Source organism: Fonsecaea monophora, assembly GCF_001642475.1.
Source record: "Fonsecaea monophora strain CBS 269.37 chromosome Unknown Scaff3, whole genome shotgun sequence".
NCBI lineage: Eukaryota > Fungi > Ascomycota > Eurotiomycetes > Chaetothyriales > Herpotrichiellaceae > Fonsecaea > Fonsecaea monophora.
In genome coordinates this window covers 565,701-583,288 of record NW_019173934.1, presented here as the reverse complement: position 1 = coordinate 583,288, position 17,588 = coordinate 565,701, and the positions used below count along the sequence as shown (strand labels likewise).

The window sequence follows — 17,588 nt, the reverse complement described above, 5'->3', positions numbered from 1 at the left end:
AAGCTTTGTTGTTGCTTCCTTGAATTCGTCTACTCTCTTCCTACCTCCTAATTCCAACCCTTTTCTTCTTTTCCAAATACTTCCCTTGTCTCAAGAAAGAGAGAAGAGAGCGCGCCTCGTCGCAATCGATGGTAACCTCATGGAAATGAATCAAGACAGGTATACCAAGTGAGTATATGTGGGTATATGGTATACGGTATATAAAATAGATATATATAGTTGATGTCCACCCTCCCAGCCGCACCAGAAGAACCCAAGCATCAAATCACTCCAAAAAAAAAAAACAAAAAAAAAAAAAAAACGCCAAAACACCAAACATCGGGTGAAATCGTTCGTTATGATTGACATGGTCAAGAAGAAAAGAAAAAAAAAAAGAAACCCTTGTGAGAAGAGGGAGCTTTGAGCGAATCGAGTTGTATCCATTCCAGATCCACCCCTAGTTCAAGTCACGATCAGGATCAAGATCAAGATCAAAGATCGAGAACAAGTCTATGCTTCGCCGCCGACAGGACCTCGTCGGCCCGGCATGCCTATTTCGCCCGAATCTTGGTAGAGCTGCTGCTGTGGCTGGCCCGTCCGGCCCGTGTCGGTCACGAAGATCCCCGGCGCGGGTTGCCTGGGCATGGTTGTTGTCGGTCCGGGTCCAGGTCCAGGTCCAGCTCTCGCACCACCCATGGCTATCACCCCAGAAGGAGGTTCGTTGGTCGGGTCACTGATGCTGGCGCCTCGCGAGCGGCCGCCAAATCTCGCGTACTCGCCACGGCCGTCGCGGTCGCCGCCCCTCATCATAAAGTCGCTGAATCCGTGGCCCTCGGGTCTCCTACTTCCCAACTCCCAGTCTTGGTCGTCAGCGCCGTCGGCACGAGCACCCACATCCACGCCGAACCGCCGTCTCTTGCCTATGAGTCGCCGCTCGCGCCACCAGCCCATACTGTAGCGGTTCCCGCCAAAGACCGTTGCGAACTGGGACGCGGGCATCCACTCTGCGCCGTTGGAGATGATCTGGTGGCGTTCGTCGGCGTCCTCGCTGTTCTCGTCGGGCCCTGCGTGGATTGATTCCGGTCTGTTGCCGGCGTCGTATCCAAATGACCGTCGACGGGGTTTCCCGCAGCATTCGCACAGGCCGTCGTCGGTGCTGTGGCACAAGTCGCTGCCCGCGAGGAGGGACATGGTCCCAGCGATCGAGCACGGGTTACACGGTAGGACGCGGCGGAACTTCGTCGTCAGCCATGCCGATGCGGCCAAGGCCGTCATAATACCGAGGAGGATCTGTAGGATCAGTTTGCTGTCCTTGTCCTGGACGAGGCGCGGGGTGTCTACTGTGGTCGCCGAGGTTATTGTGGAAGAGCTCTGGCGTCGAAAGAGGCGGGATGGAGTGCCCAGGCTGTTGACGGGGCCGCGCATGTTTGCCGAGATGGCTTGTGCCATGTAGATTCGATAAAATCGGTTGATTGCGCCAATGAGGACATCCTGATTGTTTGGGCCGGCTAAAGACGCTGGATCGTGGGGCTCGGAGCCGTTGATTATTGCTTGGAAGAAGATGTCAAACGTGTTTGTACTCGAAGGATTAGTTGCCGGTGTGCCACCCGCGCCATTGAACACGGTCATTTCCTGAGCGAGGTTGTTCTGGATGCGAAAATCGAACGTCTTCACACCGCTGTTGTTGCTAAGCGGATTGTCGTGGAGGAAGATGCTGCTCTCATCCACAGCCGGGGGATGGCTGGCATCAATGGTCGTGCTGTTTGGCTGCAGGGTCACATTTGCGTTGAGGCCCTGGATTTGTTGATAGCACACCATTGTCGTCACTTGACTTGTGTCCGTGCTGTCCACCTGGAAGTGGCCGAAAGTGAATGCCAGACTGGGACAACCAACAGGAGGATTATCACTTATGTATTGACCACGATTCTCGCCATAATTGCCATATGTTGTTGCATTCTCGCCAAACAACAGATCCAATTGAGCTCCGGCAAATGTTCCCTTCCCACCTGGCGGTAATTCGAAGTTGTTCTGATAGAGAACAAAGTCATCTGTACCTTTGGAGCCGCCGAGATGGCACGAGTCGGGAAGTGCTGCTCTGGCTGTGATGAATGCTTGATCCGTCGCGTACGCGCTCCCGTCGCCCGCCTTTTCTGTGGATAAGGAGAAAGAGTCACTCGGAAGAACGTCGCATTTGAGATTTGCTCGAACAGCTGGGAGCACGTGGGATGATGATCCAGACACTGTTGTGAGTGAATTCGTCGTCAATGCGGAGTTGTTCAGCGACAGCTTTGGAAACACGAGACCCTCATACGTAAACTGTGGATAGCTGAAATTCTGGTGCATGATCAGATTCGTGATGGCTGCCGCCCCGTTGTCATTAGAGAAGCTGTTCTGCCACTGAAGATCGAAAGAGTCAACTTGAGTAAGCGAAATACTCGCCCCTTCGACCGAGAAGTGCTGGACGTAATACAAGCCCGAGGCAATCACTGTAAGGACACTCGCGGCGGCTGCGGCGGTGATACTCAGCATGGCACCGAGGCTCCGCGTCCTCAGGGCCTGCAAGAATGCAGATAGCGGCGATCTCCCGAGAATGTTGTTGAGGACTGATCTTCTATGGATCGCATTTCCTTCGGCAAGGTTGTTCCACGGAGTGAACAACGCCACGTTGAAGTCAAGCATATTGATCAACGCTGCCAAAATCAACATGACGAGGCCGGGGATGTAATGACTGTAGATTTCCGTCCACTTGTCGTCCGCGACGGTGTAAAACCCATTATGATCGTCCGATTGCCGTTGAATGAGCTCCAATGCCACAATGAGGCCCGCGGGCAGAATCAATGTGAGCGTCAAGAATGGAAAGGTTGCGCTAATCGGTACCCACCACTTGATAATATCCATAGACGGCTTGGTGACCGGTTCGTCTGGCTCGCCTTCTGACGTGACAATCTTGAAGCTCCTCGTCCCAGAATCGGTGGTCGCGATGGCTGTCCCAAATTCGAAACCTGCAAGGACTGCCTTTTGATTCGCACGGCTCGGTGCTCCTTGCTTCCTCAATAATCGATTCAACTCGGTGCTTCTAGTCAGGGTTGTCGCAACCGCCGCGATAGAGCTTGGGTCTCGGGGAACAACCGCTCGCGGGGCGATGAAAATCAAGGCAATGCAGAACAGGAACAGGAACCCGGATGCTGAAGCCATTGTCCACACAGAAACGTCGTTGACCCGAAGCCTCTGTTCTTGACGAGTCACTTTTCCCCCCTCCAGACTGGGGCTGTCTACCGCTCTCAGAACTTGATGAGCATACTGAGATAAAAGTCCATTGGACGTGTCTTGAGCAGCTGCGATCATTGTTTCTGGGTTTTTCAAAGTAGCGATGTCTTGTGAGCCCTGCGTCAGCGCCATGAGCGTAAATATAGCGCTCGAATCAGAAATAGTGTCATCGTTAACCGTATCGTCAAAGAGGACCTGTGCGGCAATTGAGGATTGTGAAAGGACATTGGTGGCATTCCAAGCCGAAAATCCCGAGAGTGTGCTATTGCTGTCTCCATCTTTCAAGGTGACCGTTACAGCAGCATTATTGTTGAGTAGCTGGGTGTTGTTCGTAACCTGGACCCTCGCCATTGAATACGAAGGAACACAAAACACATTCGTTATGTCGTTAAGAGTCCTGGAAACGCCACTGGCGATGGTAAATGAACCCCCTGCGAGGTCAGTCGCATTGTCGAATAGTGTCTGCTGATAATTGATGTCGGTAAGGGTGAACAACAGTCCTTCCGGGCCATCTGAATTAGGTACACTGGCATTTGTGCCTCCACAGAAGATCTGCTGCATCGTGCCTGTAACCTGGCGCTTCGGGAGAATCTCAGTATAGGGGTTATCCGCTGGAACGCTGACTGAAGAAAGTTGGCGGCACACATCGCCTGCATTGATGTTGAAGGTGATGTTGGTCGAGGTCGCAAATGCGCTCGCTGAGTTTGTGTCGTTCACAATTCGCGGAGACTGCAACTGCACATTTATTGTTTTGCATGTCATATTGGGTACAAACGCATCGACTTCACCAGATATGATCGCATCGTTCCCAATCGGGGTGTCGGAGCTGACTGTCAAGGCACTGTATGCCAGATCAAACCTAACGCCATTTTCCAAAGGCACACCCTGAGCCATACTGCCGTAGTACGCATACACCGGCTGAGCCGGAAACGTCGAAGAATCGAGTACACCATTCGGGTCGAACGAGGCGGCGCTGAAGCCTCTTGCATGCACAGTCGCGCTCTTTTGAACCACTTCTGTTGGAAGAGCCACCAACAATCCCGTTGCAAACACCGTGACAACTTTTAATAAGATAAAACCGGTAACCGACGCAATAACGGCAAAATGACTGTTTTTGAACGCTTCGAGTAATGATACAAGCTGAAAGGTCGAGATGTAGTCGACTAAAAGACTTTCAGACGGTTTGACCGGGCCGTCTTGGAGCGCGTCGTAGGGCATAGCCAGTTTAGAATGGTAATCCACCATTCTCCACGCGGCCACGACGACGACGACAATGACCGTAGGCGTGTAGGTCCAGGTATAGTGGTTCGTCCCGGGGTCGATATGGAAGCCATCGTTCTCTGCATCAAAGTGCCAGAGGAGGATTAGCGCGATCAGAAATGCGACAAAAATAAGGGCAAAGAGACCCAGAAACCACTGCTTCAACCAGATGGGAGTCCACAAGACCGGCATCGGTCCCGTTGAAGGGAGGAGATAGGCATCGTCCGTAGCGGCAGCCGAGAACGGGCGGAGTTTGATGGACTCGGGTTCGTCTTCTTCTGGGACTGGGGAGATGGGAACATAATTGCGAACTCCTGGTCTCTGCGAGAATCTCGGGGCATACTGTCTGGCGACTGGAGGAGCGTGTATTGAGGGAAAACGAAAGGGACCTGGTGGTTGTTGCTGTTGATCGACCGCCGTCGCCGTCGCCGACGATGACGGCTGCTGGGATTCTTCTGACGAGGGTTGTCTGACCTCTGGTAACAGTTGCTTGGAGCTGTCGTCTCTGACGGCCGCCCGAGCAACTTGAGCACGGCGTTCAGCTTCGGTGATGGGAACATCGAGGAAGGCGCTGCTTCGACTGTCTTCTTCCATGATTTAGGCTAGAAACGGCGGAAGGCGACATTGTTGGAGTGTTCTTTGCTCAGGTTAATCCATCATCGTCATCGTCGTCATCATTATCATCTTCTTCTTCTCGCTCATTTGCGCCTTGTTGTTTCGACTTTGTCACTGTTGGTCTGTGATAAGATAGATAGTCGAGAAGGTGTCACGATTTCTCACGCGAAAAGTGTTTTGGGCCTTTTTTTCTTCTTTTCTTTCTCCCGATGAGGATGACTTTGGGGACTTTTCAGGCCAGAAATCCGAAGTTGACCATTCGAAGAGGTCGAGTCCAAGGCTAGGCACAGGGGACAGGGACAAGGTCAGGAAACGAGAGGGGACGGTATTAAACGGGGCTGCTTCCTCGCTTCGCACCAAAGCAGAGCTACAAGGAACCCCCCGAAGGTTTGAAAGGCCCAGACGCTCCTCAGCCGCAAATTCAAAGAATAGCAGCACACCAAGAGGAAAAGTCTGGGCAACATTTGGGGCAAATCAGGCATTTTGGGTCTGGGGGGCCCAAAGCTTCGCAAGGAAAAAGAACCGCCAGCCCTGGGGGCCCCAACTCGAAAACAAAGACCAAACACGAAACACAGCCTTCATCTCGGGCCTTGGAAACTGGACTGGTTCTGGTTTAGCACGCCACACGATGGCCTTGTTCACTCGCCGTTCCCTCAGCCTCTCACAAGAAAGAGATGCAAAGGACGCCTCCGACCGCCTCCCCTCGAAGCTTCGGCAAGCCATCCTCGCTGTAGCGTGGGTCCTATGGCTGCTGGCTGCGTGCCGGTGCTCACCCGTGCTCACCTGCCACGCCTGCTTACTACTGTTCAGCCTACCCTTGAGTATTCGGTACAGGACGAGTAGTAAGTACCCTTTCTTCTGCGTCGGTGCCCACGTTCGGGGTCTGCGCCATCCCCAGCCTACCAATGGACGGATTAGGTACCAGGCGGACCAAGATCGTTGCAAAGTTCCGGTCGATCACGATCCGGTCTCTCCTCCCCACTCTTATGAAGCCACAAGAGGTATAAGCACCAAAAACGGTGGTTTGTTGACGCACATGATGACACGAAAGGACGGGTGATATTGAAGGGGTGTTTTAGACAAGGGACCAAGTCTTCTTTGTCTTGATTGCCCGATCAAGAGACTCGGAGCCGAGTTTATTGCACGACCGCACACGAGCACAGCCAAAAGCAAGTGGACATGATAGTCAGAGCAAAGACTACCTAAGCAGCATTGCATACGATAGACGAGCTTATTATATCTTGCTCAAGCGGCGTGAGACTCCGCAAACAGCGAGACAGCCATGCTTATACTCCCAGACTCCGTAGGTGGCACCCGGTGCCACCCTCCCTTCCTGCATTCCTTCTGATCCTTGACGAATTTATAGTCTCATGTCTCATGCCACATGGACAATCAGAGACACTTTTTCCGGGCCTGAATTGGATCCTATTGATTGCACAAATAACTATCCAGCCTCCTGTATTGTCATCAGCGGCATCTCATGAACCACCATCATAAAATTCTTGGAGCTCTAGGAAACACTCCGCCTGGTCATCCAAATATCGTTCCCGTTGACTCCGTACTCCTCGCGCTCGACCAATGTGTGTCCATGCGCGCCGCTAGAAGTACACCATTGTCAAATCACTTTTTGTCCCATTGAACTCGATAAGATGGCACGGTGAGAAGAAAGGGTGGACAAGCCTCCGACTAGACAATCATCTGGGCCACACCGCGTCCACCTAGTGTCGTGCTTCCCACAAATTCCTGCTGTTTCAACCCCGCCAGTGCATAGCAAGCTCCCGCGAGGGCCAATACTACGGCGGCGGCAATTAAGCTGCTGGCTTCCACGATGATGCTGAGCCACTGAACCAGGGACATGAGGCCGTAAATAAGGGCGCGCATGTAGTTCGTGGTGAAGCGTTTGATAAAGGCATCGAATTTGGCGGATGTAGGGCAGATACGTAGCAAGAGTGGAATTTCGATGAAGATGAGAACCAGGGAGGAACAACTGCGCTCAAGTGTCAGTCATACGACATCGTGATTTGTGAAGGCCGGGGAGAGACGCACAGTAGGATGATGCTGAATAGAATGAGCAGGTTAAAGTGGAAGATATTGGCGATACCCAAGGCAAATCCCAGGATGATGCATAGTACTCCGAGCCTGTTGATACACATGTCAGCCTATCTTGTTCCATGACCTGTAGCCGGCCCCTAGCCATGCCCCACGATTCGTTCAATCGGGGATGAGAAGCGCGGATATCTTCATAATAAAGATCCTGATGCGCAAAAGATCACAAGAGATCGTGGGCGAGGAGGCGTGGAGTGACCAAGGGACTTCTTACCACTGCCCATAGATGCCTGCGGACAACTGTCAGCTCCAGTCCAACGCAGGTCGCAACACCGACCAAAAGAGAGAGAAACTCACTAAAGTTGCGCATTTTGAACTCGTCCATGAGCGCCATCGTGAATATCTACTCGTCCAATGACACCGGGGGAAAGATCAGGAATTGAGAAAGTCGAAGAGGACAGATGTGGCACAACGGCACTGTTCTTTCAATGCAGCTGAACTATGTTGTTGCGCGGTTTGAATCTGGCTCGCTCGTCGCGGAGGCAATGCTGACTTGAATCGTTATGTCGATTTGTATGTAGGCCGTGAATGTAAGGGTATAGGAGGGATCAGAGGTGAATGGGCTGTTGCTGTTGCTGTTGCAAAGATGTCTGTGTCTGATCAAAAGTTGTCGACGACGGATGACGGACTTGGTTTGCTTGGGATGTTGTGGCAGGTGCAACACCGGAGAGACAGGGATGAACCGTAACTAGGCGTAGGCGTCGAGACTAGCGCAGGTCAAGCTGCTTGGGTGCTTAACGAGGACCACAATAATAATATTTTGGAGGGGGCCTCTTTACTAGTAGGAGGTTGGATGGATGCCCGTACGTGTACCTAGAACTCGGTACGAGAACCTTTTCTTCGGCGGCTCAATCTCAGACTTGGACGAAGGATTCTGGGTTTCGACAATAATCGTTCCAGCAACCGTTTCTTATGGGATGCAGACGCAAATGTAGCAGCCTGACTGCGCACCCACAACCGAAGGAGCGCGTGGCGCCATCAGAACCACCTCCACCCTCCCAAAGTCTTATTGTCCGCGTATGGCGTCGTAGGCGTCTCGGACCGCCAACAAACCATGCTAGGCCACTCGGGCAGCCGGGAAACTCATTTACAAGGACTCGGGAGAAGTTGGAATTGTGGCAGCCTTGTCAACAGTTGTCGCTTGCTAGGCACGTGCATCGGGACGTAATTTGTTGTTGGTGGTTATGTCCCCCATGCGCCCATCTATCATCACATCACCACTGCATCTCTCCCGTATCCTTACTCTCTGCTCAATCCCTACACTGTCGTTCCTGCCCACGCTGCGCCATCTGCTATGCTTGTTGACCTATCATGTGCACCGCACCCTTGCTCGAGACCCGCGATTTGCAGAATGTCAGAATCGGTACCACCCGTTCATGGTGCCGGCGATGGATCTATCCACTTGCTGCATACACCACTACCGAGACTCGTTAGCATTTTCGACGCCTGCTTCGTCATGAATGATTCCACCTACGTCTGAAGATGTCGTTGAACACGAAGTAGCTGCCGCCCTCGGGTTGCAGGTTGAACGTCTGGACGTAGCTCATGGGATGTTGTTGATCATCGACCTGTTTGTATAGTGTCCATCAGTGACCCTGCTGCCAGCGAGAAGCCATCGAGGTGAGATTTTTTGAAGACCTACCAGTAATGCACCAGTCACCATAACCAAGATGCCTCCTTGCTCGTTGGATGGCTGCGCATCTGTCGTGTCGACCCGGTGTTGGACTTTTTGGAAAGGTAGATTCTGCGATACCATTCCGCATCAGTGACTCTTGCCCTGGACATTGTAATGATTGCTCGAGAAGAGTCCACCACGTTGACGTACCGTAAGCTTCTCAAGAATAGACTGTGTGCCCAAAAAAGGTTCTTTCTCGAACGTAAGCATCGATTTCTCTCTCTGTATGCGCACGGTCGTGTCAGAAAAATTGTTATAGCTCTTTTCTTCCTCCCATCCTCCCTCCTCAACTTGCAGACCAGGCGCAAAATGGGTTCGTGAAAACGTACGTAGAGGGCAGCCAGTTGCGTGCGATCGCCGTCAAAGGTTTTGTAGTAGAACTCGACGAATTGCTCTGTATCGCATTAGGGTACTGCTCAGGGTTTCTCGGGAGGGACAGGAAGAATGCTCACGGGCGATTTGTTGGAAGTCTGTATTTTTTCCAGGTATGAACCTCCCTGTTAGTCCACACAGTTCCTGAAGAGAATATTACGTGCGCTCGCCGGTAGGAAAGCCAGCCAGGTCGAGACGATGGGCTGCGAGGGGCTCAAAAAACATACCTCCCATCTTGACCGTATTGTTGGCGATTTTTATCTCCGTCAAACAGGTGACTCGGAAAGAATTTGGTGGTGGGTGAGGGAGGGCGCGGTGCGCAGACGCTGGAATTTTGTGGGCTTGCTTGTGCAGTAATGGTGGTTGGTGCAAGGGGGGAAAACAGTCGAGAGTGTGTATACAAGAGAGCGAGCAGAGGCGTGCTTGTGACCCCGCGGGCCTAAGGGTACCACCAACACACAAGTACGTACCAGTCCTAATTGATTACTCGTACTAATTATTACTACGACCGCCTGGCGCTGCTGCTGCAGAGCCAGATCCCGCCAAGAAAAGTTCCACCGACATCATTATTCTTTTTCTCTGTGTTTCGTTGACGCTCTTCCTGCTCTTCCATCTCTCATCTCCGTGAATTTCTTCTCGAGTAATTCGGCCCCTTCGCCGTCCTACCAACACATTGACCCCTATCGCCCTTCTTTGGTAAGCCAGCAGCCGCCCTTCGTCTTCTCCCTTCACTCCCTTCTCTTCACTCCGTCCGTGCATTGAGAAGAAAGCTCCGATGATTTTTACTTATATGCTCAAACGATAACTGACGAGGCGGATCCGGCAATGTCAAGCCATCCGTCGGTGACTTTAAAAATTATGTCAAGTCTCAACAGTATGAGGAGCCACGAGAGACAATGCACGATTCTTTTGATCTGTTCCTGTTCATTACCTAGAAGCTCATTACAAGAATCCTCTGCTGACTTTTCGCTCAACCATTGATACAGATGAACAAAATACTTTATCCGAACCCTGTCATGAATATCCAAAGGGACCGAGCTGTATCAGAGGGGTCTAGGGCAAATTTCGTGAATGTAGTTTAATTACCAAGTCTGTAATACCCAAGATTTCGCGTTCCGAAGTCTCGACGACCTTATGCATCGAGCTCATCACCTGGATGGCATCGGTTATAAATCCATACTCAAATCCAGGACCTCTCCCATTTTTCATAACCACCTTCGTAGCTTTCTCTCTCCAGGAATACCCAGAGTAAAGATTATCCTCTCTTTCCCCCCCTTCCGCTTCCACGTTCTCCACGCTCGCCTTCTCTCTTGTGCCACGGGTCGCTAGGCCACACCCATCCCCTTACCGTCCTCGCTTCCCGTTTCTCTCCCATCTGCGGTTCAGGAATCCACTTGTCCTTGCCATCTTTTCCCAATTCCTCGACATCTCCGTCCTCATCGACCGCGAGCATACTACCACCGAGTTCCCCATCCCAGACTCTTTGTCGAGTCAGTGTTCCGGGACCGCCCACATCCATGAAGCTCCCCAGCTGGCCGGGCAAAGGCGTCGCTTTGGCGAGCATAAGAAGATAATACAGAGCCAAAGTGACAGTCATGTCAACTTCACCTGCTGCCTCGTTCCCTTTGCGAGCAAAGGTCTTGGTCTCCACCGCCTCCGCAACTTCAAGGTAGCCGAAATACGGATGGCCACGGTCGTCGCATCCGGCACGGACGCAGACGAGTTCGATCTCTGTGATAATGAAGCCATAACGGCAGCTGTGGTCTCGCATGCATTTCTGCAGATGCGCCAGAGTGCGTAGATACTCGACTTTGCGTGCAGGGCCTTCACGGCGCATGCCTGTATTCCAGCGATCAAAAGACCGGACCAAGCCGACGACGCGACCTCGCGGGAGTCCTGAGAGTGTACGGTCATTGTCGCTCGGGTAATTAGCCAGAAAGGTGGGAATGTTGGCCGAGTTGGCACTCAACCCAGAGCTTGTTGGGGTTGGGGCAGGGTACAGAGCGACAGAGTTGGTACCGAGGGACAGACGTGTGGCAGCGTTGACCTTGGGAAAGTAGATCTTGGAAATGAGATTGGCGAGATCGGCTTCAGAGGCAGGTGTCACAGTGTTGGCGTTGGTGCCCATCAGTGGTAGGCAGGCTTTATCGTGTTCGAAATTAAGAAGCGTCAGAAGATCAGGGATGGCAGACATGGTCTGGAGCGAAAACGATTTCCACGGTCGGACGTTGCGAATATCCCACCAAAAGTGGTTCGTTAGACCACGGCCGGTTTGGAAGGTGAGATGCCGAACTAGGTTGATGGGCTGCGTTGGTTGGGTCAAGTAGCTGAGCATACTGATCGTAGAGACGGCTGGCAGCATGGGAGGAGGACTCGTAGAGCAGGGTCTCGAGATCGTCTCAAGATCAATCGGCATGTCAAATGTGCCCTCCAAATTGATAATAGGAGGCTCAGCCATGGGAGCATTGGTATATGGCATAAAGTTGGTGGCGAAGAGGTCCGGAGACGGGGTTTGGTGATCGTGAGACACATAGACGGGCATTTGGCGATAAGTAGGATAGCCAAAACGATTCAGAACATCGCTGTTGATGCTCGATGCAGAGGTCGAGCGGGAATGAGTCCTTACGGGCACATTGAGCTTGGCCTTGGCCAATCCAGGAGATGGATTGAGTGAGTTCGAGCGCGAGTGAGGCGCATTCGACACGGGAGATATCATCGGTGTATATTCAACAGGCTCAGTCGCGCTCCTATACATGTTAGGGCGAGCATGTTTGGAGTTTTTGATGACGGTCGACGAGCTCCTTCGGTGGATGGAGGGTCGATGAACGAACGGAGGCTCCAGAGTCGAGTCCTGGGTCCTGATCTTAGGGAGCAAAGTCGGGCCATGTTGACGGAGAACTGGCGATCGACTGGGAGTTGTATTACAAGCAGTAATTACCGGCTCAGGCGAGCTGTCGGCTGCAAAGTAGGACGAGCGAGACACATTCCGAATATGGCTGTGCTGACCAGCAGCTCCAGCAGCCTCTGGAGGCGTGAGTGGTCTATAGTAGTAAGGTGCCAGTGACATTCTGAGACCCAATCAGCATCTATGGTTGCAGCCAGGCAGCATCGTGAAGACGGCTTACATATGATAGCTTTTTGGTCGAGTCCGGGAGAACGTAGTGGTCAGCGAGAAGCCAGCTTCTCGGGGTGGAGACAAGGACCCAAGGAACAAAGGAAAGGTACAAGAGGAAAAGCAGATGGGATTACCAATAGCAGGCAGACTGAATCTTCAGTCTCGCAACTTGAAAGAATGAAAGGCTCAGAGATCTTGAGAGGGAGGGAGGACTGGGTATAAATGGGTTGGGGGTATGCGACCGAAATCGAGCATCATGACAGCCGGCCAACAGTGTCCCGCGGGTCAATACCCACCTGAAACGTGGAGCAAGATGGCAAGGAAACAAACACGACTGACACGGTGTTCGAGAATCCTATGCTGGAAAACCAACGATGGTCAGGATCGCCTTCCGATCGCGAAGCGTGGAGCGTGGTACGCGCCAGAGGTATGGAAACATTGCGCCATGTGCAGCTATTTTGGGGGGCAGAAGCGTGGCCTGAGGCTGCGATGTTGCTCAGATGGAGTGTAACAAGGCTCCGGGCGATTTCATCATGTCTTACGAGGCAATCTGTGACGGCGCTTGCCTGGTTATTTCGAGAGATGAGAAGACATGCGACTTGGCGGCTGTTCGATGAGGCCCAGGAGTAGTGGCCGTGGTGGCGGCAGCTGCGGCAGTCTGAGGAAATGAAAGAGTACACGAGGGGGGTGCAGGGCGTGGCTGAAGCGCGGTGCGAGATCCAGCAAGAATCTCAATGCCAACCTTGTCCCTCAGATCGAGGGCGCTTGGAGATTCTATAGCGACATACAGCATTTCATTGGTGGTGAGATTGGCGCGCGATGCAAAAAATACCCTGAGGGGTGGAGGGACGAAGGTGGCGCAGCGCAGGCAGAACCACTGAGTATATCGGGCAGGTTTTCCGATATCGTTGCCAAGGACTGGAGTGCGCGCGTTCACCGCCTCGCCGTCCACGCGCGAAATTGGCACCAAGTCACCTGCACCAACTACGCATCTTATGCATCTGCTGCAGTAGTTCCGCATAGTCCCAGCACGAACAACACGCGAACGTTGAACGACTATGGAGTATGATAACGTCTTTCTCTCGACCCAACCTCCTCGTTGCATGCATCTGTCGTCTTCCTGCATCGCTTGAGTATCACTCTAACATTGCCCACTCCATTCTCACTGGTGCCCAGCGGCTTTGGGATCGAGCCCATGTTTCATCTTGCCAACGTCAGGCTCGAAACAGGTCAAGATACTGGCCGACTCCGGGCTGAGGTGCAATGCATGCCAGAGTAGCCGCATGACACACAAGACTCATGCTGCACAGCGTCAGTTTCAAGACTCTTCATATGGGCAACAATGCTTCATGGTAATTCGCTTTTGCTCTTCTGCTGATCGATTAATGCTCAGGTGAGTTCCTGCCGGTCAGGATGTCTGAAGCAAATCCCCCATATGTACAAGTTTGTGCTGGGCCCAATACCACCAGCAGTCCTGATCCAATCAACCATGCACTGGAACGCCTATCTGCCTCTATCGAATGACCAGTCTACCCGGTCCACCAATGCAAGTCCGGCGTCCGAACCTGAAACGCAAGATCTGGAGCAAGAATGACAAGTCCCTTCTTTGCTGATGACGGCAATCATGCCTTGACCTCATACTTTCGTCGGAACATCTCGTCGACCTCGGTCAAGTAGTATGTTCCCGGCACAAGATGCTTGACATCACCCGATGGTTTGAAATCCTTCTTGAGATGCGCCTTTTCCCGGAGCATACACATTTCGTCATACACTTCGGGTGCAACGACCCGTCGGGCGTCTAGTCGTTCCTGAAGATTGAGCTTTGTGGCCATTTCTGTCGTGTCACCAACGACCTTTAGGCTAAACATGGAGCTGGCGAGACCGCTACCGTAACTGAAGACTCCAACTCTCTTGCCGTGAAGTGTTTTCGGGGCAATGTTGCTGATCAGTCCGACAAGCCCACCGTAAACGCTGCCACAGTACATGTTACCACACATGGTGGCCACTTGAATGGCAGGCTGCACTCGTTCGGCAAAGCGCTTCTTGGTCAAGGCCATAAACGTCTTCTCGACAGTCTTGTCCGTCAGAGATGCCTGGTAGTCCAAATCCCGCAGCTCGGGTGCAACCTCCTTGAACTGGGGGTGGCTTGGATCTTCGAGGAAATCGTTGTACAGCAGCCGGGCGTACGATTTGGAGACAAGTTTGCAGGTGGGGGCGTGGAAGGCCATATAGTCGAATCGATCCATAGGGGCCTTCTCGTCATCTTCCTTGCGCACGCCGTTTCCATTAACATGCGCATGTCCATTGACGTCATTAGCCTGTGACTTGAGTACCTTCTCCCGGGCATTGTACGCTCTGTAGCATGCATCAACGGCCTCGGTGTAGCACCTCAGGGAAAATTGTCCGTCAACATAAGGATATTCACTGGTCAGATCAGGCTTGTAAAAATCGTAGGCATGGGTGATGTAGGAACCCCGGAGACCAGCTTCGAAGACAACAGGAGCATCCGGGCCGATCAACATGGCCACGCAGCCGGCGCCGCCAGTTGGACGAGCATTCCCTTTCTTGTAAAGGGCAATGTCGCCGGCAACCACGAGAGCGTCTCTTCCGTCCCATGCAGATGATTCGATCCAGTTGAGAGAGTTGAAGACTGCGTTTGTACCGCCACTGCAGCGCGTCAGATTCCCGGCCCCTCTACACTGCAACAATCATCCAGAACTTACTAGCAAGCATTGTACGAGTCGACGCCCTCAACGTTGAAGTTGCCCGACTCTTCGAATAGTTGCATCAACACTGATTTCACACTTTTGCTCTTGTCCAGCATGGTTTCTGTGCCAACTTCTAGCCTCCCAACATTTTTCAGGTCGATAGAGTACTTTGAGATCAGACTCGTCAGAGTGGTAAGGGCGATGGAATAAATGTCTGTGCTTGGATTAGTCGGGTCTCAAGTTGGGCATCTTGGGAAGCTTTGCCACTCACCTTCTCTGTCGTCGCAGAAGGACATTCTTGTCTGCCCCAGGCCAATGGTGTATTTACCGGCCGAGACACCGTCGAACTTCTCCAGGTCGGCTTGGTCCACGCACTGGGTATGAATTAGCGGCTGCTCAGTTCAATAGCCAGTCTGCTGTCGTTCTAGCATACCTGACTTGGAAAGTAGATTTCAATGGCTTTGATGCCGATGTTTTGAGGTCGCGAAGCCATGATGTTAGTGGCAATGTGTTTCTTCAAATTCAAGGTATGTCTATGGGAAAGTGAAGAAACTCCAGAGGACGTTTTATTGTCGAAGAGTAAAGGAGGCGGTGAGGTGGGGAGACCAAGGAGTGATAAATATCACTGAGGGGAGCGAGATAATTTTGGTGGGGATGCGCCAAACAAAACGGTGCCGATGTCGGTGTTGAAGATCGCAGGAAAGTCACTTCGTCTGCTACCTCAAGGTGTTGACGACTGGGAAGGTAACAATTAATAGTAGAGAGATTTCTAAAGTCCTTGCGGTGAGAGTAACAGAGATATCGAGATGCTTTTGTAGCGACCAAGCAGCCAGGCATGTACGAGGTACCTGACAACAAATGATGGCAGCAGAAGCCCACAAATTTCGACAGGCGAAAAGTGTCGAGCCCTGTTGGGGGAGGACGACTGCAGCTAGGGACCCTTTAAGCACGATTAAGTTCTAGTCTAGAGTTTAGTTCATGCCTAAGAGCACCTTAAACAGCCAATGGTAGAGCCTTATTCGCGGGCGGTGTGGCTGCGGCGCTGGAATTGTGGTGGGATGATTCGGGAACTGGAAAAGCAGATTTGATGTTCCTGCATGATGCCACTCTCTAGCCAACCCAGAGTAGGAAGGTTCCGCGGGCAATTTTTCTGACCTGTGGCTCGTTGGTAGCACGAAACATCGTTCTACACGGAACTGTCAACTCCGGCATCACTCGTCCTCATATGAACCCATTTCCCCTGAAATCAAAGGGATGGATTAGAATCATTCCTGTGGGTCGAATTTCTCGTGCTTGATTGTGGCTGTCTCCGAGGTGATGCCACGGTCTAGTTATACGATTCATCAATCCCTGTTATGGCCCTCTTTAACCCCTTAATCCATAGTCCAATCTATACCTCGTACTCGGTACCTCTAGAGACCTTACCTTCTCTATCCCATATTACCCATTCCCGTCTAATATGCTGCAGGCATAACACTAAGTCGTCCACCGTCCGTAACCACAACACATCCGTTGATGTATGCACCGGCTCGCGAGCAGAGCCACAAGATGACTCCTGCCATGTCCTGCTCATCGCCAGTTCTGGTCGCAGGGACGACCTCTCTGTTGAATGTACCCTCAACATTGTGAATCTCGGTCTTCCCTTGAGCTTGGTACATTCCATGTGTCATTTCCGAGTAGTAGAGTCCCGGAGCGATCGTGTTCACTCTGATATCATAAGGCACGAGCGCCGTTGATAGCTGTTTGGAAAGAAACATCACCCCAGACTTGCTAGCACCATAGCTGAGATTCCCTAGAGGCTTGCGATTGAACCCTCCAATAGATCCCGTGGTGATGATCTGAGGACGAGGGGTGAAGTTGTCCTTTGTAGGGGCAGGTCTCCTCTTGTTGGCCGCATCCAGAAGTGGGAGGAATGCCGCAATAGTGAAATGAACACCGGTGATATTGATGGCATATGTCTGCGTCACCTCCTCCGGTTCAGGCTTCCACATGTTCGTAGCAAGTTGCTCAATGGATACAGGGTTCTGGTTGGAATCCAGTGTCGGCACTGATGGACCTGATATCCCGCTGTTTGCCACGAGGACATCGATATGGTCGACCTCTGCTTTGACCTTTTCAAAGCATTGTTGAAGCGAAGCCTTCGAAGTCACATCTCCAACCAGGGGAATGATGGTGCCTCCCGGTATAGAATCAGCGGTTTCCTTCAAGCTGTTTTCACGCCGGCCGATAATGAAGACTTTTGAGGCTCCGTTGGCTGCCAGTGCTCGTGCCATCATGCGACCGAGTCCTGGAACAGGCGTTAACATGCAGAACTTGCCGACTGAGGTCCTACCGTACCTGAGCCACCGCCAGTGATCACGGCCACGAGGCCATTGACATTGAACAGATTTCCCGCTTCAAGCTTGGGAATGTCGACGGTAGACATCTCGACCTAGGCGGTGAGGAGGATCCACAGAGACTTAAGCTGTTTGAGTATCGAATAGACGTATCA

The 17,588-nt window shown here is 52.2% G+C and overlaps 5 protein-coding genes across 5 annotated transcripts; all 5 read right to left on the bottom strand.

Annotated features, from left to right (window-relative positions):
* Positions 1-489: 489 nt before the first annotated feature.
* On the bottom strand, positions 490-5,100 carry AYO21_00906 (hypothetical protein; the record flags this gene model as incomplete). Its single annotated transcript, XM_022650893.1, has 1 exon — positions 490-5,100. The coding sequence occupies one exon, from the start codon at positions 5,098-5,100 to the stop codon at positions 490-492; it is 4,611 nt and encodes a 1,536-aa protein (XP_022516896.1).
* Positions 5,101-6,807: 1,707 nt separating this feature from the next.
* On the bottom strand, positions 6,808-7,561 carry AYO21_00905 (golgi apparatus membrane protein tvp18; the record flags this gene model as incomplete). Its single annotated transcript, XM_022650892.1, has 4 exons — positions 6,808-7,108; positions 7,168-7,260; positions 7,442-7,457; positions 7,525-7,561. 4 exons carry the CDS (start codon positions 7,559-7,561, stop codon positions 6,808-6,810), a joined length of 447 nt encoding a protein of 148 aa, XP_022516895.1.
* A 1,060-nt stretch (positions 7,562-8,621) lies between these two features.
* AYO21_00904 (hypothetical protein) lies at positions 8,622-12,341 on the bottom strand (the record flags this gene model as incomplete). Its single annotated transcript, XM_022650891.1, has 4 exons — positions 8,622-8,644; positions 8,702-8,795; positions 8,870-8,971; positions 10,623-12,341. 4 exons carry the CDS (start codon positions 12,339-12,341, stop codon positions 8,622-8,624), a joined length of 1,938 nt encoding a protein of 645 aa, XP_022516894.1.
* A 1,670-nt stretch (positions 12,342-14,011) lies between these two features.
* AYO21_00903 (hydroxymethylglutaryl-CoA synthase) lies at positions 14,012-15,590 on the bottom strand (the record flags this gene model as incomplete). Its single annotated transcript, XM_022650890.1, has 4 exons — positions 14,012-15,056; positions 15,113-15,311; positions 15,369-15,471; positions 15,531-15,590. The coding sequence occupies 4 exons, from the start codon at positions 15,588-15,590 to the stop codon at positions 14,012-14,014; spliced, it is 1,407 nt and encodes a 468-aa protein (XP_022516893.1).
* Positions 15,591-16,551: 961 nt separating this feature from the next.
* On the bottom strand, positions 16,552-17,522 carry AYO21_00902 (hypothetical protein; the record flags this gene model as incomplete). Its single annotated transcript, XM_022650889.1, has 2 exons — positions 16,552-17,384; positions 17,435-17,522. The coding sequence occupies 2 exons, from the start codon at positions 17,520-17,522 to the stop codon at positions 16,552-16,554; spliced, it is 921 nt and encodes a 306-aa protein (XP_022516892.1).
* Positions 17,523-17,588: the final 66 nt, after the last annotated feature.